Source organism: Quercus lobata, chromosome 3, assembly GCF_001633185.2.
Source record: "Quercus lobata isolate SW786 chromosome 3, ValleyOak3.0 Primary Assembly, whole genome shotgun sequence".
Classification (NCBI taxonomy): domain Eukaryota; kingdom Viridiplantae; phylum Streptophyta; class Magnoliopsida; order Fagales; family Fagaceae; genus Quercus; species Quercus lobata.
The window spans coordinates 26,098,530-26,122,531 of NC_044906.1; the positions used below are offsets into that span (position 1 = coordinate 26,098,530).

Below are 24,002 nucleotides of genomic sequence, written 5' to 3' on the forward strand. Positions count from 1 at the left end.
ACCCTCTCTATTTTTCATCAAATTTTACAAGTAAATGATTAACAACATTCCTTATAGCCTATTTTTATAACAGGATCAAGGATAGGATTAGTATAAAGGCCCACACCAAGCATCTTGTTGACTCTTCCTAAACAATGTAACTCTGAGGCTTAAATTTTGGACTAATGGACTAATGGCCAATACAGCTCCTATCCTCCATTCTCACTCATCAAAGACCCACCATCAACCTTATCCACCATTCTCACTCATCAAAAACTCACTTATAGCCTCCAAAACTAGAAAACTACCCTCCATTAATACCCAAAACAAAAACCCAAAGAAACAACTAGAAGTTCTCAACAAATACAGAGAAGAATTCTCAAGAAGGAAACTCACCATCAAACTCCTACAAGCAAACACCAAAACACAGAAAATTCCCTTCCTCTTCACCAAAGAAACACCCAAACAACAAATACAACCAAAAACACCAACCACTCTATCAAATCCCTTCCTACCCAGAAAACTCAAAGAAAGGATTGAAAATAAACCATCAGCAACAACCAAGTCAACGCAATACATCAAGCAACAACAAAGAGACTAGACCCACCCAATGGAGAGCACTAGGACCAACAAGGCAAAGATCAATAACATAGGATCCAAGGTTTGGAACAGCGGCAAGGCTTGGTCTAGTGATGGCACTTGAGATGGTGTCCTCTACTAGAAACTCGGCAGCACGTCACTAGAAGAAATAGTTTATCTTGTTCATGCGCAGGTTCCATGATATTTACATAACAACAAGATATGAGTTGTATGTGTGCCTTCAAGCAAGAATGGACATCTATCACCTTCTTGACATCAACCAATGTACCCCAAAAGCAACAAAACAAAGGCCCAATAATCATGATCCACTAAACAATGAACCAAAGATGGTCTACTGATTTACAACTGCCCTTGCATATATACAGCACCAATTGACCAATTCCATTATTGTGCAGCCTTTCAATGAGCGTTCCTTGGATTAAAAACCTATTTACATTCTCAGTGTTGATATGAAAAGGCTCAATTGACATGGTGAGGAATAAGAACTTTGAGGCTTTGCATCAGTCTGGAGGAGTAAAAGCAGTAGCTGTGGTTCTTGAAACCAACATAAAGGGAATTATTAGTGGTAATGGGGCTGCTCTTATACAAAGAAAGAATTTTTTGGTGCCAATAAGTTCCAAAAGGCACCTGCTACTTGCAAAAAAACAAAAATGCTTGCCTGTATTTACTCTTTCATCAAAAACCTCTGCAGAAAAGTATTGCTTGTGGTAATCTTGATAGGCAAAATTACATTGTCATGTTCTGAGCCTGATCATGATTTAAATTGAGCCTAAAAATTATTCAAGAAGATTTTTATTAGTACTGTCTTATTGGTTGCAATTAATAGTTTTGATAAATTCCTTGTACATATGTCAGAATACTTAAAAATAATTTTTTGTGCAAGCAAATAGATACAATATATTGCTGACATATGTATTTTTTTTTTCAATTTATCACGGTCTTATTTTCCCTGTGAATTGTTGCTAAGTTTTATTTCAAATTTCCAACCAACCTGAAGTCATTGATGATTTTGTATTTTATCCAACAGAGGTAAGGATTGCATTGGAGTATCTTCACTGTCAAGGTAATCTAATCTTGATGATGTCTAAAGTGATGAATTTCAAAAGTGAGAATTCAAAACATATTCTAAGTTAATAATTGATTTGTTGAAGGAACTTTTTCTTAGACAACTTGACTAATATAGTACTCTATCTAATAGTTTACAAATCCCATTATGCCACAGTATTTTGCTTCTCTAGATGAGCCCGTGTCAACTTGTTGTCACTGATCGTTATGTGAACTTTTCTATCACACTTTTGGAAGAGTGGTCCTTGTACCTGCATAATCATACCTCAAATAGCCAAAATATTCTAAATACCGCAATTTCTGCTACTTAAAATTTTCCAGCATATTTTAGATTCAATTTCAATGTTTGGCTGCACAAGCATCTGTAATGTAAAAAGTGCAATAATACAGACTTACTTCTTCATGCTTTTACTGAATCTAGAACCGTTTTCCTTGCAAGGGTATTTCATAGGGATTTCAAGCCTAAAAATGTTTTACTCGTGAACAATGGGCACATTCCTTGACAGATTATGATTTGTCATGTTGACATTTGAAAGCCACGGGTATTCTAGTTATCTAATCTTCTTAAGCATATATAATCTCAGGGAAAGGGGGGAAATAGAGATTTTGAAACAAAGGTACTACATAGATCCAATATATTTTGAGATGCATTAGAATAAATCTGATAAAATCGAGTGCTGATGTGCACATTTTTTTTCTACATCAAGATACTGTTAACAGGTAGTGGTGGCAGTGTTGATAGGGCAGGAGGGTAAAGATATGTTGGGGGACGATAGTGATGTCAAGGTTGTAAAAAATACAGTGTTTTGGTCATGGACGAATTGGTGAACATTTCTATTTCTTAATGTTAACCACCTCTCATTTGAGTCCTAGGAAAAGCAACAATGCTTTCATCATTTTCTTTGACACCTTGGCTACTATTGCTGTTCAGTCTGAACTTTATCTTGACATGGGATTATATATTTAAATCTATCAACGTCTCAAAATCTAAGATCTTATAGTTATAAACATTTTCACTCTAATATCAAATTACAGATTAGTTTCTGGGTTAAACTATAATGAATTGAGCCAACAGTATGTATATCAAGTTTAGAAAAAAATGAAAAATGAAGACCATAACTAATACAATGTGACATGGTTTGTGTCCAAATCCTCTCTGGTGTTGCATATCAATCAATTTGTCTAATTTTTATTTTTTTCTTTCTTACATCAGCTTGTCAAAAATTCAGAGGAACCATGGGTTCATCTTTTCCATGTGTCATTGTCATCCTAAAATTAATGACATTTAAGTTGCTAAAAAGTGGCAACATCTTTGTATACAAAATTAGACATTTACAATAAAATCGTACAAGTAAGCAGTAATGGATTTAGGGGACAATGAAATGATCTCTCTCTTTCCAGATTACCCATAATATAGCAAAATAAGAAACAGCCCCTGGGGCAGCCTTTAACATTGTACACACTGGCCAACCAATAATTCAAGAAGCTGTATAGGGAATGTAATAAACGGTGAGAAAGCCGCAACATATCCTTTGCTCTTTTTTTATGGATGAATTACAAAACTTTAATTTCACTAATGGTAAAATGAAAGCTTATTGGATAAAAATCAAAACTCTTTACATTTTGCTTATTAAAGTTAGATACATCACTTTAGTATGTTTTTCTCTCGTAACTATTGGTGTTTCACAATTTCCATTAGTCATCCACTTTATAGTTCATCTCAAAATAATAGATTGAAATTGTCAAAAACTAAATGAGTAAAGGAAAGATCAAATATGAATCATTATGGACGAGTAGAAAGCTTCAGATGGTGTCCATATTTATTTTCTTAATTTATCTTTCTGGGGATACAAAACTATGGGTAGAGGCAGATACAAGAAGGATGTGATGTGCTTCAACTAATTTACAGCTTTACCTAGGGACTAAAAACAGAAAATATGGATACTTATGAATTCTGATATTTCATGACAGTAACAAATTATGCTCTAACAGTTTCAATAGAGACCACAGAAGAGATGCCAACAGTACTGAATATCCAATCTCACCAACTTAGATTTGAAAGCAATACAAGTCAAATACATAGTGCAGAAAGCATTTAGTGGAGATGAGGTGTGAATGTGCAGCTGTTGATTCAATGTTATCATAAGTTAGGGATTTTCAGTCTCAATGGTCCTAATACTAACCTCAATTACATATCTCAATTATGTATACTTAATCTATTGAAATTGTTGCATATGTGGGTACATTTATTTTGTTATTGAACAATTCACCTCATCATTGTTTACCAGTTAATGATTCAATAAGGCTTAAGATGCCCCTGAAGTTATTACAATAATACAAGGTTTGTACTTGTTTATACAAAATATGTCAATGTTAGAGTTGACAATTGGTTTGCTATGATGTTATACAAGTTATTGATACCCTTGCATCCAACAATCTGGAATTATGTCTTGATGTGCTAAACGGTGATATCACAACACTAGTTGATCTTAATTCTGAACTCCCTGCCAATGGAGATTTCACTTATGCGGAAGCATAGCAAGGACATCCATAAACTACGAGGTATTGTATAAAGACCAAAAAAGAGAAAAGGAAATAGAGGAGAAGATCACAATGCTAAAGAAACATATTCATGAGTTAGAGAGCACCATAAGGTGTATCATAAATATTATAACACTCAACTGAATCTTCCATAAGATACAAAAGGCTTGCTGGGCCTGGGATAGTATTACTTCTTTAGTTCACCGATTGTATTTACTTTCTCTCTCTTCTTTTTCGGGAAGGAAAGGAAAGAACATAGCCCATTTTGTGAGGCTATTTTTGGGCCCATTTTGGCCGGTTGTGGGCTTTTTATTGCACAACATATTGCCACTAAGGCAAAATTAAGCTTAGCCCAAGGAGCAGGTGGCCTGGTGCAAACACTTACCTTGTTTTGCTCTTTGGTTTCCTTGTAAATCCCAACTCCCAACTCAGCTCATTGCATAGTCTCTCTTATCATTACAAAACACTTGGGAATTCTCAACAATCAAATAGAATTATGTAAACATGGGTTGAGCCATTACTTCAAATTCATTTCTCATCAATTCATGACATATTATCAGAACTGCAACACAAATATAAGAAGATAAAACTTGGATTTCTTTGGAGTAATTATTATTAAAAGAAACATGCAATACAACAAAGACTATAAATATCTTTAGAGCCAACCAAACACCAAAGAAGTAAATCTACTGTCAACATATCAAAGAAGTAAAATAATCTTTAAAAATTGCAACCAAAACCAGGGGAAATAAAAACTACAAGCAATCAAGCTTTCATCTTTGTGTCACTGCTGCTCAAGAGAAAACTTCCTATCCTCCTGTTTGATGCAAAAACTTTTCCTGCTGCTGCTGATGCTTCTAATGAACGTTCTTTGAGTCCAACCCTTCCTGAGAATTAATTTTGATACAGCTCTGCTACTTGTCAAGACCAAAATTACCAGCACCCTCTTTGCACCAGATATTAAATGGCCTCCTTAATGGAAGGACTAATAGCACTGGTAGTAAGCCAGTGCCAACAACCAGCAAGAACCTTGTACCAATCTCTAGATTCACAAATAAAACAAGCACCATGCCACTTAGATTTTCATTTGCAACATCCTTCAACCATGACAGGAACCTACCAATCTTGACATAGCAAAAGTAATCTGCCAAAACCTGCCAAGTAGATTTAAACCATAAATAATTTCAAAGGAAGCTGATCATCTGATATAAATCCAACTTTGTCCCCACCATTCATTTTTCTTCAACAATTACATAATTAAAAATAAGCAAAGATAAATCCTAGATTTTTTTGGGGCAATTATTGTTTAAAAATTAAAAATAAAAGTATTACATGATCATGAGAACAAACCGCTGCATTGCACCTAACCCTGCCCTTGATTAGAGGACTGCTCACAACAAGCAAATCACAAGAGAACCACATGATGATCATGATATGGGCATTTATTCCAAGTCAACTTCAAATTTTATTCTTCTTCCTGTAACAGTGTAACCAAGCTAAGCAACATCACATGATCATTCATTAAAGAAGCTCTTACTATCTTGTTGAGAAGACTACCAACTTTCCACTTGAAGGAAAGCTTAGAAAGAAGGGTTACCTCAAGTTCCCAACACGGCACCTCCAGGTGCAATATGGCTATAGGTGGATCAGAATTAACCCACTTAACCCAACTGCTCATATTTGACTACTGAATCATGGTCTCCATGGCTAATGAACTCTATGCAAAACATCCTGCCACTCTGGCCATATCAGACGCCATATTATTATATCATTTAATCAAAATACAAAATTCAAACCTCATAAGTAAAGCAGTACCATGTTAAACCCAGACTAGATGTTAAAGTGGAAAGGTCAGGAGATGGTATATCATGTTGGTCAAAGAAGTAAACCAATAGGCCAACATAATATTAAATGGCTAAGAAAAAGAAAAAGCCATCTAAAAAATGTTATTGACTCATGATAAGAGAAAGAGAGAGAGAGAGATCAAACAACCTATGTTCATACCCTAAAAATGCTTTCTTATATCTTAAAATCAAGTAAGTTTCTCAATGCATCCAAGCTTCTGATAACCTAAGAAATGACCACCTATGTTGGCAGTAAAATGACTTATTCAAATAACCTGTTCTACCCAACTCATTTTGGGACAGAACTGAGCACTAGAAAAGAGAACTGTCTTCAATCTATATCTCATTTTTCAAATTTTACAATTTTTGTCTCATTTTAAACTCCATAATTTTTGCATATCACTGAAAATTTTGTAGTCACATATTCAAATTGGGTCTTTCTCAAATCTTTCCTAATGTTCCTTAAACTAATCAAATAGGATAAAAACCCATATCCCAAACTGAAACTTGATAGATAAACATGTCAAATTTTACATCATTATATAATAATAAGAAAACCATTAATTCAGATTTGGAAAATAGTTCTTCACCTAAAGAATAAAACACATATATCATAAAAGCATTCAAAAAAAGAGAAATCTCAAATTTTATAGAGAACTCCATGTTTTTAAAACTAAATTCCAATAATCAAAGAACCAAATACAATTTTTTTTAATAAAAAAAAGGCATTTAGTTCACAAATAATTTTGAACAAAGAGGGGAAGTGTGAATATCAACCATAGTGTCAAGTTCGAATAACATAAAGAGATCAAAACATGGAAAAGCTGCGAGGACCTATGGTATATTAAGATTAGATTAAGATCTAATTAAACCCTAATGAAATTTACACAACATGGGAGATTTAGATTACTTTCTATTTGGAAGGGCACAACAATGTTGCACATAATAAGAGAAACAAAATATATATTATCATAGAGATACCACAATCACCTTGGCCCAAATAAATAATATATAAACATTTTGGGATTGGTCACGCAGATATTTCTGTAAAAGTAAGTGAATTAAGCAGATTATGCACCTTAAATGTATTTATTTTGTATTGGAAGTGTATCCATAGATATAAGCTTCCAATTCTTGGCATCTTCATGTTGCAAATGTTTCGTGCAAACCAATATCAAGGACTTTCTGTACATGCCCAAACTTGTATTAGTATATATGCACACCTACACCGTCAACGTTAATATTGCCACATTCTAGATTTTACAAAAGTCAATTAGAAAATATGCAGTCTCATTTGTATCAACTCTTTACCTCTTTTTCGTGTAGCTGCTAATTGACAAAACAGAGAATACAATAAACTAACTATAACACTCAAACTTTTCTTGTTGCCTAGGTTTATGGAGGTAAGTTCAAATAGAAATTTGATCATCTAGTTCTATATTTGAAATATGGAAAGTTGACCGCTCTTAATAAGGATTTGAATTGTAAAACCCAATAAACAAATGAAAAGGAGAAGGAAAATATAGTTTATCAACATATGGTATCATTGAGTGTGTTGAACCTCATAAACATGGGAAGGATGTAAAAATCATGACTTAGCCATAAATTACTTGTTGCATGTACTTTATCTATATGACTACTATAGAGCATATATGGCATTAATTAGAGCATGTTCAATGGGTGTAGGTGCATCTAGTGTAGAAAAATATGCTAGGGTGTAGGTGCATCTAGTGTAGAAAAATATGCTATGTCCCAACCTGATGTACCATCAACCATATAAAATCCAAAAGTCAAATGCTTTGTCCTTTCAATTAGCAACAAGTAGGATACAGTGTGGATTGAGACACATTGATAAAAACATCTACATTAACCCTTTAATGAAATCAATAATCCTCCAATGACATGCCAAGTACATCTCACTGGAAAATTCTATTTATCTAGATTTCAAGCATCTGGAACTTTGACTCAAACAATTAACATGTTACACAATTACTCATGTACACTTACAGATGGGGTAGGTTACAATGCCATTGCTACCTTTATTTTGTCATGTGATCAGCACATATTGCTTGTGCCTCAAGGATGCAACTCTACATAGTGGATAATATCAATATTATTAGTAACAGTTCAATCCACAACTTAAAATAAATATAACAATCTCGAATTGATAGCATAACAAATATTTCTTTGGCAAAAGGATAAATAATATAATTGCAATGCACAGGGTTATGCTTTTAGACAATGATTCATTGCAAAGCATATAAATTGTATCAAATTTCATGTGGATCGAACTTTTAGTAGTAAAGAGTTGGAGATTTCCAGTTGCAACAGTCCTTATACTATCCTCAATTAAATATCTCCACCAAGTATACTTAATCTTTTGAAATTGTTGCTACATGTGGGTAAATTTACTGGGGAAACAAACTATTTGGTTAATTTGAACATTTCACCTCCATCATTGTTTGCTAGTTAATGATTTAATAAAGCTGGAGATGTCATTTTAGTTAATCCAAGGTCTGTACTTGTATATAAAAAAATAAAAAATAAAAATGTCATCTTAAATTTGGCATGATGTTACACAAGTTATTGATACCTTTACTGCCAATGATCTGGAATTATATCTTGACATGGTAAACGAGGATATCTCAACACTAGAAGATTTTAATTCTGATACCCCGGCCAATGAAGATTCCACTTAGGCCATAAGCACAGGCCTAGACCTCCTGAATCAAATTTTGGAGGGACAATACTACTACAACAATATAGGGGTACAAATCAAATTTGTCATAAAGCATTTGAAAAAGTGCTGTGAAATAAATCAATTGATAAAAGAAAAGGTAGAACATACCAGAACCAATATTTGAGATAATGCAAAAAAGATATGGGAACTCTGAGATGAAAATGTATTCAAATTGTTCAAAATGAACAATCAATAAAATAATATTTGTCACATGAAAAAGAATTAAAACAACACAGAGTACTGATTAATGATGTAAAAAAATTTACCAAATTTCACATAAGCAAAAACTTTATTATATGGTTACAAATAAATAAATAAATATTTCACACAATGCATTAGGGGAAGACATTGAACAAGCCTATAATTTCTTCAGTTTTTTTTTTATTGAAGGAGTCTAATCTCTAATGAGTCATGAAGCACTATAAAAGGTCTTGAAATGAAATTTTTTTGGAGCAAATACCACAACAACAGAGGAAAAAAGTAAAACATACAAGAACCAGCATTTGAGACAATGTAGAAAAAATAAGTGAACTTTGAGATGCAAACCTATTCAAATTGTAAAAAATGAAATCAATAAAATAATTATTTGTCACGTAAAAAAGACTTAAAACAACACATACAGTACCAATTAATGATGTAAAAAGGCTTACCAAACTGCACGTAAGCAAAAACAATTTTGATATGGTTACATGCAAGAAAATATGCCTTCACACGATGCATTGGGCAAAGAGACACTGAACAAGCTTAATGAAATATCTTCATAATTATGTTTTGGTTAATGCAGCCTAATGAGTCATGAAGCACTAGATGAAAGCTCTTTAAAAGAAAAAAAAAATTTGGAGAGACTATTATATACTAAAATGAAAGGCTTTGCATTTATAAAGGAGCAAAATGGTCTCCATATCCAAAGAATTCTCTGATTAACATGAAAAAAGAACTGCAAGTTTGATTATCCGCTGTTGTGTGCTTTCTCAATATTTCCCCTGGTTTGGAAGCTATTGTTGCAAATACATTTGCCTCTATATTTGTCATACCCTAGACTTCCTAGATTATTGATGTAATGTTTTGGTACGGATATGAATAGGCTTATAACACTAACATTTTTCTTATTTACACTGTTAGACATCCAAAAGAAAATTCCTTGCTCATGATAGTAAAAGATCTTTTTATATGAGTGCCCCATGACACTCGTTAGACATTATGTCCGTGTTCATACTCAAGGTTCATGTTAGTGGCTACAAATCTTAGCCTAGAAGACTTGATGCCTTTTCATAAGTTTTTTCTAATTTATTCAACCAAAATTAAGAAATCTCAAGTTTATATGTCAGCTATTAAATTTGCTGGATCCTACTTCTATCCACACTTTGAGAAGTCGAAAGTTCATTATAATTTCACATAAAACAGTGAAGTGCTAACAACAAGGTACATCATCATGTACCCAAAAAGTAGATGCATAAATTATTTATCAGATAAGTAGATGGCATCAATTACTTGCATACTGTAGACACTCCCTAATAGCCAACTTTGTAATGGCTGCAATATCCTGTTGCCATTCATGCTCAAGCTGCCAGCAGCTAACATGACATATCAGATTAGCTACCCCTGAATGAATAGGTCATTAAACTAAATGAGAATCTGCAATGACATATATACAAATGGCACACAAGCAGGGAAAAAGAGGTTAAACAAGAAGTCAACTAATAGAACAACATAAATATGTTGAGCTAACCCATGTTAATAACTTGTCAGCAAAATTGGCATCTACTTAAGTTGTTGGAGAAAATAATCTTCTAATCTAGCTTACTTGAGAAGGCCGAGTCCTAGTAGTTCTCATGATATCATCCCAAGAAAATTAGTTATTGGTAAGACTGGAGGGCAATAACTAGGAACACATTCAATAAACTGAACGTACAACCTGAAAAAGGTATTCAATGCAAACAATCACAAATGAAAAAATTTAGGCCAATGCCCCATTTCGCACCCCCCCCCCCCAAAAAAAACAAAAATAAAAACAAAAACCAAAAACCTTGTAATGCATTAAAAAAAAAAAGTACATTAAATTAAAAGTATATACTAAAAGGGAATCTAAAATTTACCCATATGATGAACAAAATAAACACCATTTCAAAGAAGCAAAGATAAATTACTGAATCAATTGCAAAATAAGACATGCTTCTCATCATGTGTAAGTTGCCTATGGCATACATCATAAGAAGTAATAATTATAGAATATTTAGCACCCAAAATCAAGATCTTTATTTATTTATAATTCATTATCCTACAATACTAAGCTACACTAAATAAACTGCACCACAAATGCATATTAGTCAAACTATAAAGACAGCCAAAGTTCTTTCTTTGAAATTCAATTTTAAGCCTAATATCTTCAAATTTTTCTTCTATTCATACGGCTTTAACAGAAGTATTACACCTGCACTCACGTTGAAATTCCACTCCTATTTAACCAAGGAGTAGCTTTCCCCAATTTTCAGATTATTCAAAGCAGAATAAAAGGAAAATATAAGTCATAATAGAACCAATTGGCATAGGAAAACTATACAGAACAATATTAATTGAAGGAGCTCAGTGAAGGAGTTTTCAAATCCCATAATATTTGGTTTCCCTAACTCATTAAGGTGAAACACTCAACCAATGAAAAAAGAATGTACATCAAAACAAAATCAACTAATCTAAAGTGACTAATTTCATCCATTCATTGAGATTTTGTTTACATTAATTGGATTTGTACCCAATCACATGAATGAACCAATTAATTAAGAGGGAGAAGGATCTTAAATGTAATAATTGTACCTTGACATGTTTCTTTGTAGTTGAATCAGGAATCTTCCACAGCATAGCAGACATGGATTGAAGTCAGCATCTTGTTTACAAAGGGTTAGTATCTCCTCGTCCTTTTGTTTTGGTCCATTTTGCAAGGCTATGGCCTACATTATTACACAACATCTTGCCACAGAGTCAAAACTAAGGTTTATCCATTGATTAGGTGACCTCGTCCAAACACTTCCCTTGTTTTGCTCGTCGGTTTCCCATTGAATCTCAAGTGATCTCAAGTAAAAGTCATTCTGTTTGTTTAGACAATGAGCTAACTGATTTATGCTGGCTTTAGTGTTTGAAAACAAAGCTTCCTCTTTTGCCATCCAAAGGATTTTCATTGCCACTACTGCATTCAAAAAAAAGATTCTGAATCGCTTGTGAAGATTTCTGGAGCCCTACTAAGAAAGCAACACTTTCTTAGGCTGTTTTTGATTTGAGTATGAATATCAATTAATTCTATAATCCATGTTGAAGACTTTGGGAAAAAGAGAAGTGGAGTTTTAGTGAAGATGAAGAGTTACTAGGTTGTTCATATCCACTAAAAGGAAGCTGTTTAGACTAAGGGATAGATATTCAAGAGACTACATTCTAGCCAGCCTTTAACATGACATCAGGGTAAAATGAAGAGCTCTCCCCCCACGGCCAATTCATTAACTAAGACCGGTCCTATGACAAATCAATAGCTACAGCGAAGTAATTATTAGTTTTACTAAGTGCCAAAAATTCCTACAAAATTTCAAAGAAAAAGTGATTCGTTCTTGAATTTTCTTAGCAATACAGTTGGAGGAATAAATGACCAACGAGATTGAGAGTGAAATTGATACATTAAAATGGACAAAGAAGTAAAAAAAATCATTAGTTTGACAATCGTATTAGAAAAACTAATGGTCTATTTGGATTGAGGGAGGAGGGAAGAGAAGTAAGAGAGAGTAGAGTAGAGCTTACCAGATATTAGGCTAATTTCTGGCCAACTCTACTCTACTTTCCTCTACTCCCCCTCAATCCAAACGGACCATAAAACTTTAGCGGATTAGAAAACTTGCTCCGAACTTGACTAACTATAATACCAGTCCACGTTCGATGTTAGTTATATTTTTGTCATATTTAACAAATCAGCAACACAGAAGGCCTAAATCATACTTTATAAAATTACATTGAAGCACATGCAAATAAAACTCAGAGCATAGTGGCCTCATGACTACTTCCATATTGAAACCAAATTGTAAGGCCAACAATTACCATAAGTTAGAAGAAGAAGAAATTTAAAAAAAAAAAAGCATAGGAAATTGTTTGTTTAATTTAATTTGCTTCAATAAGAAGAAGAAAAACGCAAAAGAAATTATCAGAATATCAGTTCCCCAGGTTTTGCAACAATGCTTATGACATACATCTAAGTATAATGGTAACTCTAGTAAGAGAACAACAATACCACAAAAGAAAGTCAAAGGTTTATTTTTTCCTGGGTAGGATAATTAAAAAAAAAAAATTGTTGTTGCACACTGTGAAGTGCACACACTACACACTGCACTTGGAAATTGTCTGTTCAAAACATGATTTCAGTTATAAATTTGAAATGGTCACAATTTGAGTTGACATGGGGTGCACACACCATACACACTAGTGTGTAATTAACAGCACTCTTAAAAAGATATTACAATTCCACATGTCCACTGCTGAACATCTCAACTGATGTGGCAAGGGCGGTACCAATTACGCAGACCATGATCAAATGTAAAGCAAAGGGATACCTGGGTGGCTGTTGCCTCCTATAGGATTGAGTTTTTAATATTTCTTATATATGTGTGTGTGTGTATGTATGTATGTATGTACACCCCAATTCTTCTACTTTTTCAGATATCAAAACCAGTTAATCCCATTTGAAAGCTAGAGGTTTTGATGGGATTAAGGTAACATCAATGGTACACTAGGAAAATTATTGCTCTTTTTTTTTTTTTTTTTACTTGCATAAAATTTTATGTTTAGCCATACCTTATTTGAAAGAGCAGTGATTGTTGCACATCAATGTGTATTTACACAAAGGTGTGCAAAAAACTGAAATGGTGAGTTAAAGACTCGATTTCAAGTTGGAAATTGTGTCTTCATCTCATGATTTCAGTTGTTGCACACCTATGTATCTGTACACACTGATGTTCAACAAGAATTTTTGCCTATTTGAAATATACATTGATTTTCCTTCAACTAAATATGTTAGTGTCCCCTTAGTATTACAAAGAAAAAAAAAGTGTGTTCATTATAGAGAAGCAATCAATTTGGCCTAAATAAGGTGGCTAGCTAAGGAGAAAGTAATTTAAGAATGAATCATCAACTTTTTAAACATATTCCAATGTGGAGAAAAGGAAGTTAATTGATTTGGTGACTAGGTGACTATGAGAAGCTGTGAGCCAAGCGTACTAATTTATAAGTTAATGCCTTTATTTTGGGTGCCTTGGCCTAGGCAGTGAAAATCTCATGACCAGGCCACATATAGTTTTACAAGCTAACTTGTGGACAAATCACCTCTAACAAGGCTTGTTTTAGGTGACTATTTTATCAAATTACAGCTCAGAGTAAGTTTAAGTTTGTTTTGCGAGAAGGTTAATCATACATCGATAGAGTTTTCAATAGCTTAATTCAAAAATATCCCAAGCAGGGTAACATACAAAGTAATGCTTATGAACATACCTCAATGGCCTAAGACAATACTGAGAGGATGGAGTGAGGGCAATCAGGTACTTTTATTGAAATAGCAGCTTGGTCTTTGCCTTTTCAATCATTGCATTCATCTTTTCTGCAAACAAGATCAATCGCATGTTCTTAAGCATAAAGGTTCTTCAAAAAACTAAAAACAACAGGATATATTAACAGTTTTTCTCACCAGTCTTTGACGTTGTTAATATTTTATTTTAACTTCTCCAATTTTCGGTTCTTTGAAGCACTGAATCAAATTATTGAAACTCACATCTTAGCTTCTTGAAATATAGACCTTCTATTGGCTATTTAATGTATTTCACAATACATAAACATTTTCTACACGATCGTATTTATTAGATGATTTGGTCAAGATATACCTATAGTGATTCTTCCAAATGTTCAAGCACCCACCAACAGCCTTTTGGCAAAAGCAGAAAAGGTCCATTTCTACGATTTCAATATAAAAATTCCCTACAAATTAAATATATTCTACATTGATGGATTTCATTACAAGAAAATAAAAGCATTTAAAATTCATTGTATTTCCCTTGTACTGATTACAACATATGAAGATGATTACACAATCCTCGTATAGGGAAAGAGTATTGAAAATGACAAACACTGTTAGATCAGAAAGTAAATGACAAAAGATTGACTCATAACTACATGAGCTGCATGTAGGACTTAGGAAACTTTCCAGAGACACTAAAAGCCAATCTTCTTAAGGGATCTCCACAAAAATCAATGCCAAAGAATACTAGTTGCTGATGTTGTAACAAAAGGGGAAAAAAGAATCAAAGAAATCAATAACTAATGCGATAAAATTTATGAATACTAAATTTCACATATGTATGCATTTACGATGAAAAAAGAACGGAATATTGAAACATCATCATGAGAATTATGAATTTAACCAATCCCCTTTCCTCTACTACCAACAGGAAGTAATAGCACAAGACAAGCAAAAGAAACCGGGCTGCTTGTCTTGTGGGAGTGATAGCAAATACAAGCAGCCAGGTATTACTGATGCATGATTTAAAGCAAAAATATTATGCTTAAGGTAACCGCTCTCCATGGATGTTGTTTGAAAACACAAATGTTTTGTTTTAAAAATATGAACAGAAAATTAAAATAACAAAACCATAATATGCAAATTTAAAGAGATGGCAAGAGAGAACAATTTTTACTCTGATACCCTAAATCTTATTACTCACACAAATTTTTAAAACTCAAAGTATAAGAGATAAAGTGCATAATGGTTGATCATGCCTTTCACTGTAGTAATCACAGTTATGCTGGTGGCAACTCTAGAAGGTCTGCCTCTATCAATTACTCTAACATTTGGCATATTCTAGGAAATGCTTGATGCCTGATCACTCCTTGGTTCAAAAACCTTCTGCTTGTTACACAATGAACTCAGCCACACCAAAAAAAAAAAAAAAATTGCACTGACAAAACAGGCACTTGAACAGTAAATGAGATGAAGCTAGCAAAATTTTGGCTTGGTAAAGAAGCAATAAAGGAATGTACTTCCTAAGAGAAAGCAGCTAATGTTCTTGATATAAGGCAACAAGTGTTCTCATTTACAGGAAACATTAGACTGGAGTGTTTGAAGACCCAAGCGCCCAAGTTATCTAACCCCATTTCAAAAAACGAAGAAGCCAAAGCCAAAATATCCTTCGCTCTTCCATTCCCATCTGAGCTTGCAAGCTGGACTTACAATGAAGTTGATGATGTTTGCTGAAATCCAAAAGATAAATCCTCAACAATCAGCTAACAATAGAAATACAATAGTGTAATCTTTACAGTAATTTACCATTATATGTATATCGAACCTACTCTTTTGTAAAGTAAGAGAGTGAGTTCGTTCATTCAACCCAAAGTAACATTTTATCAAATACTTGATGTGCTTCCTCTCATACCTCCTAAAGAATTTTCATCTCCACAACTGCATATAGTGTGAATTCATATTTGGTAACTCTGCTTGTAACTCACTTGGGATTAAAAAAAAAAAAAAACCGAATTCAGAGTAATGATGGTACCTTGGCATATTTGTTTGAAGTTCAATCAAGAACAGAGGATGCTGACTTCAACCCAGTTCCATCAAGTATGAAGTCATCAAAATACCAAAACAGAGGATCCTAGGGAACAGAATGATCATTTTTGGGCACAAAACTCATATGTATGAGGAATTGCTTTCATCAACAGCTACAGAAATCAACCCAACAATGCTAAAGTCGTGGCTCTGTCATCATTACTGATTCAAGTGTTTGCAATAAATACTTGAGCAAAAATTCTATAATTGAGCCTTTAATTAAGATGTGAATCCAAAAATGCAACTAAAGAAGGAGGCATACCTTGGCATCTAAGTTCGATCAAGATTTTCTTGCCTTCTTTGATGGGGGATATAACTTGGAGTTGGAACCATCATTGACATAAGTGTGGGCGATTGGAAGCCCTGAATCTTCTGCTCCATTGTTGAAAGCCCTGGGATCTATCTCTTCCATTTCCCTCAGAGCCCTTGAGTTTCCAAAAAAAAACTTGTTTGTTTCCTTTTCTTTGGTTTTCCAAACAGAAAGAGTGAATAATAAAAAAGAAGAAAGTACCTGGACATGAGCGTTGCACTTGGAAGGGTTGGGCGAGAGCTCCGTTTCCAGAGTTGGAATCGAATTCGAAGCCATCCGAAGTGGGACAGGTAGTGTTTTTGGGGACGTCTGGCATAGGTGGACATGGGTTGAAGTCAGCATCCTCATTTGCTGCGAAGTTGCAAGAAGGACAAATGCATGATACATGGACTCCGCACCTTTCTATTGTAATTTTTGCTATTTTAGGATCATAATTTGAACATTCAAATCGAATCTCAATGTCATTCCAATCCCCTAGAATTTTGTCTTCCACCAAAGGCCAATCTCTGCTATAGTAGACCCACATAAAAGATAATGGATCTGAACGAGAATCATAACCCGTAAGATATCTTTCAGAACCATTGATGTACATGTAGGCAAAACAGTTAAACGTAAGCAATTCATGTGGCACATCATCCTTCAGTTCCACTTTTAGTGCAACGCAGAAAGCGAATGATGGAAGTTTCCGGCGGACCGAGAATGATATGGAACTTTCAACACTTAGATGGTTGAACCGCTTTGGAATCTTACTTCCTGGAAGTATAAGTGTATAAAAATCATTAAGTTTCCGTGTCGAGTCCGTTTCAGATGTAGCTTCATCGAGTTCAAATTCTGATATAGATTCATTGTCCGCTTTAGGATTAGAGTTCGTTTCAAATGTAGAACCCGTTTCAGATGCAGCTTCATCGAGTTCAAATTCTGACACAGATTCATAGTTTGTTTCAGAATTAGAGTTCGTTTCAAATGCAGTGCCCGTTTCAGATGCAGCTTCATCGAGTTCAAATTCTGACACAGATTCAAAGTTTGTTTCAGAATTAGAGTTCGTTTCAAATGCAGAGCCCGTTTCAGATGCAGCTTCATCGAGTTCAAATTCTGACACAGATTCATAGTTTGTTTCAGAATTAGAGTTCGATTCAAATGCAGAGCCCGTTTCAGATGCAGCTTCATCGAGTTCAAATTTTGACACAGATTCATTGTCCGCTTCAGGATTAGAGTTCGTTTCAAATGCAAAGCCCGTTTCAAATGTAGCTTCATCGAAATCAAATTCTGATTCTGATTCTGATTCAAAGTTGGTTTCAGAATCAGAATCCTGATGCCGTATTCCCCTTGCACATACGATATTTTGTCGAAGCCCTATAAATTCTCCAAACTGCTTGCCATTAGCAAAATTAAGAAACTTCAGTTTAGCAAATTTAGTAATAATCTTCAATTAACAAAAAATATTCTATAACTTTGAGAGAAAGAAAGAGAGACCTGATTCAATAATCTTCCTCTTGATTTTGGATTCAACGAATTACACCCTATTGCAGATACAAAGCGTATACAAGGTGGAAGTATTGGAATTTTCTGTAGGTTCCAGCAACAATAAAGCCATAGAATCTTTAATTGGGGAAATATGATAGCAATTTTAGGGAGGGTAGTAACGTTGCTGTAAAAGAAATCTAGACGTTCTACATTGGGGAAGCAACCAAGGGTATCCATGGCTTTTGGAAATTCTTCACAATCATTCATAGTGAGCCTCCTAAGATTTTGTAAATCAGAGAAGTTACTCGGAACATCTTTAACGTTTTTTAAACTTATTCCTAACTCACGAAGGCCAGTGAGATATCCTATTGATGAAAGAAACGCTAATCTTTCCGTTCCTTGCTCAAGACTTTCACAGCCAAAGAGAACAAAGCTTTTAAGAGATTTCAACTGGAGCTTTGTTGGTAAAATTCTAAGATTTCGGCATTCAACGAGATCCCAGTTTTCAAGCTTTTCAAGAAGTCCAACGGACCTATGAATCTCAACTAAATTTTTGCATCTTATAAGCCTCAACTTCTTTATGTTTGGGGCAATTACTGATAAGTCAGGTACATTTGTAATATTTTTACAATGCGTGAAATCCATATATTTCAATGCTTTGAATTGACACCTCTGCAGAAGAAGAATTTTTTTTTTTGAAATTTATTAGTAAAAAGAAAAGCTAAGAGCATATATTAAGAAATAATAACCGTTCAATTATAAATTATAATACACACTTTTAAAATAAAAATGCTAAAGTTACTACAATTTTATAAACATAAAACTTACAAATTAATGTGGCAATGAATGCGATTGGTAGGCTTCAACCACCTCATAAATAAATATTTGAATTGTCTCTTTATAATTTGTGACACATCAATTTGAATGTTCAATATAGTAAAACTTGTAATATCTATAGCGCTACTCTTTTTTTTAAATAAAAAAAACATTTGTCAATAGTTTATTGATTAGCACCATAAATTCTTTATGGTTATGTGTACATTTTAAAATATTTGTGCACGATTTGATTTTATTTATTAAAAAAATTTATAGAAATTTTTTTTTATATAGTAATAAATGCATGGTTTGGTTTTAGCAACAACAAAAAAAATAAAAAATGCTCCTTAGCATATTCTCTAAAAGTACTTGTTAACCAAAAAAAAAAAATTCTAATAAGAATTTATAAATGCTATGATCATACCTCGAAATGCTCGTCCAATTTAATGTGGCTCCATCGCATGTTAAGTACAACAAGTTTTGTAGGTTCAAAGGTGGATGGCAAGGACGATAAAGGAAATTCATTCCAATCAAGTAACCTTAACCCATTGGGGAAAGATTTAAGGTCTTCATAAATTACATTACGGAGAATCAAATATTTGAGACTTCTCATCTTTTCAAGATTCAATTGCATCTTTCTTGGTTGTGGCAAGGACAATGTTATGCCTCGAAATTCATCTAATCCCTAATTAGACAAAGAATCACATGAATCACGTTATACGACAGAATATATGATTATTAAATTTAAAACAAAATCATGTTCAACATTAAAATGATAAATCAAACATAATGGGAAAAAATTAATTACATTTTGCATTGTGAGAAAAGGGAAAATGTAAATCAAAAGGACTTATACCGTATCTCCATTTAGCGCTTCGTGAGCATCCTCATAAGTATGACACGATAGCCTTCTATGTTTTTTAGACACTTTTGCTTCTTGTCGATCAATTTCAGAACCCATTTGTTGTATCAAATCATGCATCACTAATTTGCCATTATCAACAATTATGAGGCATTTGTTGATAAGTTTTTCAATATCACAGAACGGGTCATATGAATAGCTACTTTGTAATAAATCTTCAACAAATTCCTTGTCAAATCCTTTGAAAAGACATGCAATATCAAGAAAAATATCCCGTTGAGTTTCGTCCAATCCATCGTAGCTTATCTTGAGTACTTGTTGAATTTTTGGATTGGGAAATATTTTATACTTTTCTAATGAACTTTTCCAATAACGTATATTTCTCTTGTACAAATCAGCACCTATTATTTTTAGAGCTAATGGAAGGCCTTCGGCATAATATATAAATTGGTCTATGAGCTCCAAATAATCTTTCGTAGGCTTGTTTCTTTGGAATGCATGTTGACAAAAGAGTTCATAAGATTCAAGTTGATTTAATTCCTTAACCCTGTAGCTATAGTAGGTTAGATGACAGTCTTCTTGAAGAGTAGATAGCACCTTTTCCTCTCTTGTTGTGATAATGATTCTACTTCCAAAAGCAAACCAATCACATTTTCCAAGCAAATTTTCTACTTGGTCTAATTTGTCCACATCATCAAGAATTAAAAGAATTCTTTTGTGACGAAGTGTTTCCGTTATCACATTGATTCTTTTAGATACACCATGCGCCTTCAATTTTCCACCCCCTAAGATCCCAGAATAAATTGCCTCTTGTAGTTGGAGTATGCCCTCATTTGTTCTTGATTCTTCTCTAACATTCTCTAGAAAGATGCTTCCTTCAAAACGATATGCAATTAAGTTAAAAATAGCTTTTGCAATTGTTGTCTTACCTATCCCTGGAAGACCTTTGATCACTAACATGCGAACATCGTTTGACTCAATATCTAAACGCCAACTTATTTCCTCCGCACGAGAGTCTACTCCAACGGCGTATTTTACAACAAATACTTGTGTATGATTTAATTTAGCACTTGATATTTCTTTAAAAACTTCATGGATAAACCCAAATTGAGGGTGGCTGCCAATCAAAAAGCATTAGAAACATGTTAGAAAATAGAAATATGATATGGATTGAATTCAAAATGTTTAGCTTGTGAACTAGAATTGATATTTTGATAATTAAATTAAATGGTACGTAATCAATAGATTTGAGAACTATTAGTACAAACTTTTTTTTTTTTTTTGGTTAAGCTAGGAAATCAATCTTGGGCTTTTAGCACAAAGATGCATAGAAAATCTACTTTGGAAAGGACAAAAACTTATTGAATATCCACTTCTAATGCTTGAATGAATTTTTTAGAAAATTTTGGGAAAATTTTCTAAGAGTAATGCTATGACCATAACTAAAACCAGAACTTTGCCACAATTTGTTCGTGTGGCAAATTGTGAGTGGTGGAGTTGTGGATTCGCATGAACCCACCACTTTTACTCCACCACTATCAACTTACCAGGTGGACAATTGTGAGTGGTAGAATTGTATACCTACATGGACCCACCAATTATACTTCACTTACAACTTGCCATGTGAACAAGTTGTAATTTTTGTTGTGGTATTAACATTTTTTATTTTCTAAACATCACTTGATAAAAGCTACAAATTAATTGATTTGATTATTCATCATATATTCTTTGATTTCTATCATTGAACCTTGTTTCCTAGCTAGCTCACTAATAAAAGATATGATCAAAATATAATTTTTTTTTATAATTTTCATTTTTTTTAAAAGCAAATAATAAAGCTTTGCATGGGAGTTATTGTTTAGCAAATATTAACTAGCTTGTAATCCTATACATATGCATAAGAACATTTTAAAATATGCAATTAGATACATTTTATAATTCCTACATAAGCTAAATATGGTCATCATTTTTTTAGAAGATTATTATATTTTATTAATTCTAAAAAAAGCCATGTAAGAATATTCTTTAGTGGAAAATGTAAATTGTTTATGCTTGTAAAATAATAAAAAAAAAAAATATATATATATATATATATATATTATTTTACTTCTTAACTTAATTCTTGTTATTGTGATGCAACAAGTTTATTTCATGTATGCATTTTTCAAAGTAAGATATAGATATGAGCAATTAAATTTTAGAAAATAATATAATTTTTCATTGAAATTTATATTTGAATTAATAATAAGTTATTGTAGAAAATCTAGATTTTAAATATTGGGAGTAATTTCAAATGAGACCTAAATAGAATGAGCTAGAAGTAGTTTTTGTTGAAGTAATTTTATAATTGATTTAAAATAGTTTTAAATAGGTTGGAACTTGGAAGTATTATGTATTCAAAATTTTACAAATGAGATGGAATGACACTTGGCACAAATTGAAGCCTATTTAAAATATAGGGACAATTGGCATCAAATTACTCATCTACTATACTGTTGACATCTCAAATTTGATATTACATAGCTCTACCTCTAGCTATATGGTAGTAATTTATTAGTACAATAATTTCATTTTATTTCATTTTAAATTCACATTTTATTTTGTTTGTTGGTTTTATTTTCTTGGTTTTTGGACTACCATAGTTTGGCCTTTGTTGTAGTAATATTTAATTTTGTTTTATTATGTACATTTTATGACTTTGGTCTTCGTGTTATATTTCAAAGTCAGTTTTATAGACTATGGTTTTGATTATTATATTTTTATTCTTGGTGGGGGCATTGAAAAAAATAGTTCAATTTTCAGATGTTAACAATTTTTCCTTTCAAATTACATTCCTACAGTTTTTAAATTATAGTTTTAGAAAGATTTTATTCTTGAATTATCCTACTCAATTCGAATTCCAAATAATAATCCCTCTTTCAAATTTAAGGTTCTTTTTTAAAAAATAAAATAAAATTAGTTGTCTAATTGTCTTAAAATAAATAAAAATTTTAAAAATAGAAGTTCAATTCTTCAATATGCTATGAAATTCTTATATTTAAAGAAAAAAAGACATAATTCTTATTGAAAGTTTTATATCCTTTAATATAAAACTAACAAAATTCTCGATTATTGCAATAAGTAATAAATACTTGCACCAAAATTAAGAAATTAATTTGATGGCACAAACTTAGACTTCAATTTTGAAATCTAATTAAATTTTTTTTAAGTGTTGACTATATATATATTGGTGATAACAAAGTAAAGATATATTAAACACATACTCATTTTTGTAATGCCATCCAGATATATTGCTGGCTTCTTTTAAGGCTGCCCTCCATCTCTGCACCTTCTTTTTATTATCCTTGAATTTTTCTTCATGCTTTGTGAATGCTTCTCCAAACTTTCCATTTTGATTACGTACATCTGATGGATCCACCTTGTAAAAAACCGGTAACACCACTTGGCCATTATTCTTACACTCAAGAATCTTGACAAGTTCATCTAAACACCAAGTAGAAGATGCATAGTTTTTAGAGAAGACAATTATCGAAATTCTTGAACTTTCAATAGCTTCAAGAAGTTCCGTGGAAATATTTTTTCCTCTTCGGAGTTTATCATCCATAAAAGTGTTAATACCATTATGACGCAAAATACCATTTAAATTGCTAGTAAAACCATTGCGAGTATCTTCTCCTCTGAAGCTCAAAAACACATCATATATGTATCGTTTGGTGAGAGAGGAAGATAAGACTCGTTTGTTGGTTGAAAGAGCCATTGTGATTTGGATATATAGACTGCTGAGAAGATCTAAAGGAAAGAGGAGAAAGAGAGAGGTGACGAAATTGGAAATGTCTTAAGAGATTAAGAAAGCAAAGAGAATGAAAATTATGAAGAAAAGATATTTCTCAAATGAGTTTGAGAGAGAATGGGAATGGCAGAGCAAAGGAAATGAATGTTAGATTTAGATAATTGTTGTAAGGCGAAGAAGACTGAGAGAGTCAAATGTGAAATTACAGTAGTAGAGTACTACTACTTTCGTGGTTGGTGCCCAAACGCGTAATGTAATATAAAATTAGAAAATTGGCAGTCAAATGTTAAAAATACTTTTTGGAGTGTCGTTTTGCTTACCATTCTGATCCACTTTCAAACTTTCACACTAACCCACCACCACCACCAGG

General features: G+C 32.9%; 1 protein-coding gene across 16 annotated transcripts; it reads right to left on the reverse strand.

Annotated features, from left to right (window-relative positions):
* Window positions 1–5,018: 5,018 nt before the first annotated feature.
* LOC115980080 (TMV resistance protein N-like) lies at window positions 5,019–23,799 on the reverse strand. 16 transcript variants are annotated; one of them, XM_031102330.1, is made up of 20 exons: window positions 23,106–23,799; window positions 19,837–20,959; window positions 19,405–19,665; window positions 18,174–18,836; window positions 16,902–18,069; window positions 16,653–16,815; window positions 16,338–16,552; window positions 16,135–16,243; window positions 15,935–16,035; window positions 14,673–14,766; window positions 14,480–14,539; window positions 14,287–14,392; window positions 11,581–11,950; window positions 10,261–10,371; window positions 8,623–8,781; window positions 8,037–8,119; window positions 7,108–7,214; window positions 5,783–5,924; window positions 5,518–5,662; window positions 5,019–5,339 (listed from the first exon to the last, which is right to left on the reverse strand). In XM_031102330.1, exons 1-6 carry the CDS (start codon window positions 23,597–23,599, stop codon window positions 16,808–16,810), a joined length of 3,717 nt encoding a protein of 1,238 aa, XP_030958190.1. In that variant the 5' UTR covers window positions 23,600–23,799; the 3' UTR covers window positions 5,019–5,339; window positions 5,518–5,662; window positions 5,783–5,924; window positions 7,108–7,214; window positions 8,037–8,119; window positions 8,623–8,781; window positions 10,261–10,371; window positions 11,581–11,950; window positions 14,287–14,392; window positions 14,480–14,539; window positions 14,673–14,766; window positions 15,935–16,035; window positions 16,135–16,243; window positions 16,338–16,552; window positions 16,653–16,807. The 16 variants fall into 16 exon arrangements, with proteins under 16 accessions (XP_030958190.1, XP_030958179.1, XP_030958193.1 ...); XM_031102319.1 differs by adding an exon at window positions 10,574–10,684 and having other exon boundaries at window positions 14,673–16,035; XM_031102333.1 differs by having other exon boundaries at window positions 14,673–16,035; window positions 18,174–18,266.
* Between the last annotated feature and the right edge of the window lie 203 nt (window positions 23,800–24,002).